This window comes from Ruditapes philippinarum, unplaced genomic scaffold (assembly GCF_026571515.1).
Source record: "Ruditapes philippinarum isolate M1 unplaced genomic scaffold, ASM2657151v2 ctg4110_1_1_1_1, whole genome shotgun sequence".
Classification (NCBI taxonomy): Eukaryota; Metazoa; Mollusca; class Bivalvia; order Venerida; family Veneridae; genus Ruditapes; species Ruditapes philippinarum.
In genome coordinates, this window is record NW_026852405.1 from 33653 (window position 1) to 37527 (window position 3875).

The 3875-nt window shown below is 34.1% G+C and overlaps 1 protein-coding gene across 1 annotated transcript; it reads left to right on the forward strand.

Moving 5' to 3' along the window:
- Nucleotides 1-298: 298 nt before the first annotated feature.
- On the forward strand, nt 299-3503 carry LOC132759384 (uncharacterized). The gene is made up of 3 exons (XM_060751154.1): nt 299-384; nt 1112-2018; nt 2303-3503. Exons 1-3 carry the CDS (start codon nt 299-301, stop codon nt 2696-2698), a joined length of 1389 nt encoding a protein of 462 aa, XP_060607137.1. The 3' UTR covers nt 2699-3503.
- Nucleotides 3504-3875: the final 372 nt, after the last annotated feature.

The window sequence follows — 3875 nt, forward strand, 5'->3', positions numbered from 1 at the left end:
TAATATTAAACAATGTACATGTATAATAATCTCATAATATACAACTCCAGCATAGCTATGAAACGATTTGTTTTTTATTGATACTTGTAATAAAAACTGGAATATTCATTTAACTGAAGAGAGAAATAAGAAAACTTATATCTTACATTTTTCAGATTATGCAAAACATTTGATTCCTTGTAACATGTCAGGTGAAAATATAATAAACCAAATCGAATCAGATGTGTTTTCATCGAGAAGAGAGAGCGTCCAAATATTAATTTTTGACCTTTTGAAGGCATGGAAAGAACTTATGGGGATGGAAGTAAACACAAAGTACATTCATGATGCATTCGTTGAGATAGGATATAATTCAACTGCAGCTGATTTCAATGATTTTCTTGGGTATGTTATCTATAACATGAGTTACTAACTTTTCATTAAATATGTTATCAAAATCACTCAAATTTCGATATTTTGTAAATAACTTTTTCAATCATAACAACATTCATTTAAAGCAATGTTTTATATAAAGAGCAAAGTATAGGTGTCTTTGTCATACGTATTTGAAATTCATGTTCAACAAATGTATAAGAAATCTTTATTATTTATCTATACCTGCTTTAAAACAGATAATACATGTATAACTTACTTTATCATGGATATTAAAATATACTCAGATGTTTATTTACCTAATACGTCTCTATCAATTGGTACCTTGTATTGAACTTATTAGCTCAGAAAATAATGCTTTCATCTTCATTACCCGAACTTTTAATGAAATAAAAATCTCATTTTACCATAACATATAAATAAAATATGATCAATATATATGACGTTTGTTAAACTTAATATATAAAATGCATGTAAAAATGGTAAGTGTGTGTTAAACATCAACCTATAGATAAAAAATACCATGAATATCCTTTTGTAGAATATCACCTAAATTTTATGCTTATAAAGGCATCATATTGTTCAGTGTAAGAATTTAAATAGGTACAAAAATCGGACAAAAATACTCAATATATAAATGTTTTAATTTGGCATTAGAAAATGAATATGTTTCTTATAAAAGTTTATTATGTAAAACTTACTAATCATCTCTTTTTAAACGTTTTCATTATTCACACAGGACTTTACCGAAATGTACTGCGTATGTAAAAGGAGGTTTTGGTATCGTTAAATCAATTTCTCAAGGAAGCGCAATAGTTGAACGTGAACAGAGGAATATAGAGGTTTTTGCTTTGCAAAACAAAACTGAAACTTTTGAAATTGCTGCTAATAAGAGCTTACATATCAGAAGGAGAGAGTCAAATGAGGTAGCATATCATCTACAAAAAAATAACACACCTCGCTTTCGTTCAAATTTTCCCGCTATTCCTGGTTCATCTGCATCAAGTAGGTCTTCACAAAACGCATCGCTTAAAAGGAAAAGATATGGGCCGTCTATGTCCTCAGATTCTGACACTGATTTCTTTCCTCATAAAAGAACGAGAAATGAGCGGTCTACGAGATATCAGTTGTCTACAACCTCAGATTCTGACATTAATTCCTTTCCTTCAATCAAACGGCAAAAGTCAAAAATGCGGATGAGAAAACTTCAGGCATCAAAAAAGAAGGATCACCGAAGTCGCATTAGGTGGGACAAAATTGACAAAGAAACCCTTATAATTGATATGACTAAACGTTTGCTAGAACTTGATCAAGACCTTGATAATTTACAGTATGACATTTTCGTTAAGCATACACTTACATTAATTATAAATAAATCGAAGGTGTCAGAAACTGTCATATTATCCATCAAAGTATCTGACTACGAGAACATTCAAGAAATAAAGGGAAGATATAAGCACGTGACTTACATACTTGACACTGAAGATACAAGACTACATCTAGGCATCGCAGAATGGGGGTGTCTAAAACTATATGCCGAAAAGGCAAGAGAACAGGTTGTGCATCGGTTGAAATTAGAAAACGATAAATTTCTCCAAAGCACCAAGTTGTTCATCGAGTATAATGGAAAATCTTTCGGTAACGAGGTAAACATGTATAAGATTAGAAAGTTTTCAATTAATAACCCTTCACTCCTTACACATATTCTGAATTAACCAAGCGTACAAAACAATGAAATGTGTCACATAAATATTAATGGTATTCTCTGCTTATAATTTGACTGTATGCATAATTTAGTTGTTCAAAACAGTTTGCTTAAGCCTTTACAATGACCTCGAATTTTTCTTCCACTGAACGGGCCACTAAATAGTTATATCTGTATTTATTTAGTATACAATTTAAAGTTATTTTGTACATGTTGTTTTTTCAGGAAAAAGACGAAACTCTACAAGCATCCTTTGATAAACAAGTTAAGAATACCGAATCAAGAGGACAAACTGTAGGTGATGACTGCCCGAGGATGTCAAGCACCCACAAGGAAAATGTTGTGAACAATATCGAGTCTAGAGGAGAAGCAGCACGGTATGACTGCGCACCACTGTCAGAAACCCAGGAGGAAGATGTTGAAAACAATATTGGGTCTCCAGGACAGGTTACATGTGCTGACTGCACGACACTGTCAAGCACCCATATGGAAAGTGTTGTACAAAATACAGATTCTAGAGACAAACAAATAGGGGATTACTGCGCGACGCTGACAAGTACCCACACGGAAAATTTCGTGAACAGTGCCGATTCTAGCGGACTGACTACAGTGGATAACTGAGCGACCCTATTAAGCACCCACAAGGATAAAGTTTTGATCGACACATGTACTGAGTCTAGCGGACTAAAAACAGGGGATTACCTCGCGACACTATCAAGCACCCACAAGGAAAGTGTTTGGAAGAATATCGAGTATAGAAAACAAAAGACAGGGAGCGATTATGCAAAAGGGCAAACACACGCACGGAAAGTGTTTTGAACAATAATATGTCCAGAGGACAAATTACAGGGAATGACTTCTCGAAACCGACTGACCCCCAAGAGGAAAATGTTGGTTTAAAGGACAAACTATAGAGGCGACTCTGCAAAACTGGTATACATTCGACAAATAAACTTCGTAAATAATACAGAGTCTCGAGGAGATATTATAGGAAACAATCGTTCAAAACTGACAAACACACGCAAGGAAAATGTTGTGAACAATACCGAGTAAAGAGAACAAACCATAGGGAACCAAATGAACAAATTTGGCAAACACCTACAAATAAATAATGTTCAAGTCTTAGAAACGTTACATGTACACACTGGTTGCCTAACTGTAAATCAAAATAATCGGAGTATTATCGAACGTCAATTTGGAGAAAATGAAAAGTGCCACAACTAAAGGATTCATCTTAGGTTAGCGTTTCTCAACCAATATTTTTATACAATACATAAAAGTTTATTTAAGCTGATGTATTTGATAATATTGTTATGCATGTATATACATTGTATATTTGAAATTAATTATTTTGATTTTCTCTTTCTCATATAAACTGATGTCGCGCACACACACACACGCGCGTGCGTGCGTGCGTGTGTGTGTGTGTGTGTGTGCGTGTGTGTGTGCGTGTGTGTGCGCGCGTGCACACGTGCATGTGTGTATGTTCAACTATAGTTAAAAGTGATTAAATGATAACATATATGTATTGATTGTTCATATTACGACAGGGTTTTAAACGGGGGCCCGGACTGACAATTTTAGTTACTTTTAAGCATAAATTATATATTCTTTTGCTTTTTCTTCAATTATAATTAATTCCTTATAAGTTATGTGTTCCTGTCATTTATGTACTTGAAGAAAGTCTGTAAGCAATTTCGTGTCCGGTCTTTATCTTTTGAGCCGGCGGAAGGAAATTGAAACTACTTGGCAGACAATGTGCAGAGCGCAGATTTGACCTTCCTCGTCCATGGTCAAG

Bases quoted from the DNA above. Each gene is read 5' to 3' on its own strand.
- LOC132759384 (XM_060751154.1), top strand. From the start codon at position 299: ATGGAAGTAAACACAAAGTACATTCATGATGCATTCGTTGAGATAGGA. The intron at 385-1,111 runs GTATGTTATCTA...TTATTCACACAG, and splicing joins GATTTCAATGATTTTCTTGG to GACTTTACCGAAATGTACTG. The intron at 2,019-2,302 runs GTAAACATGTAT...TTGTTTTTTCAG, and splicing joins GAAAATCTTTCGGTAACGAG to GAAAAAGACGAAACTCTACA.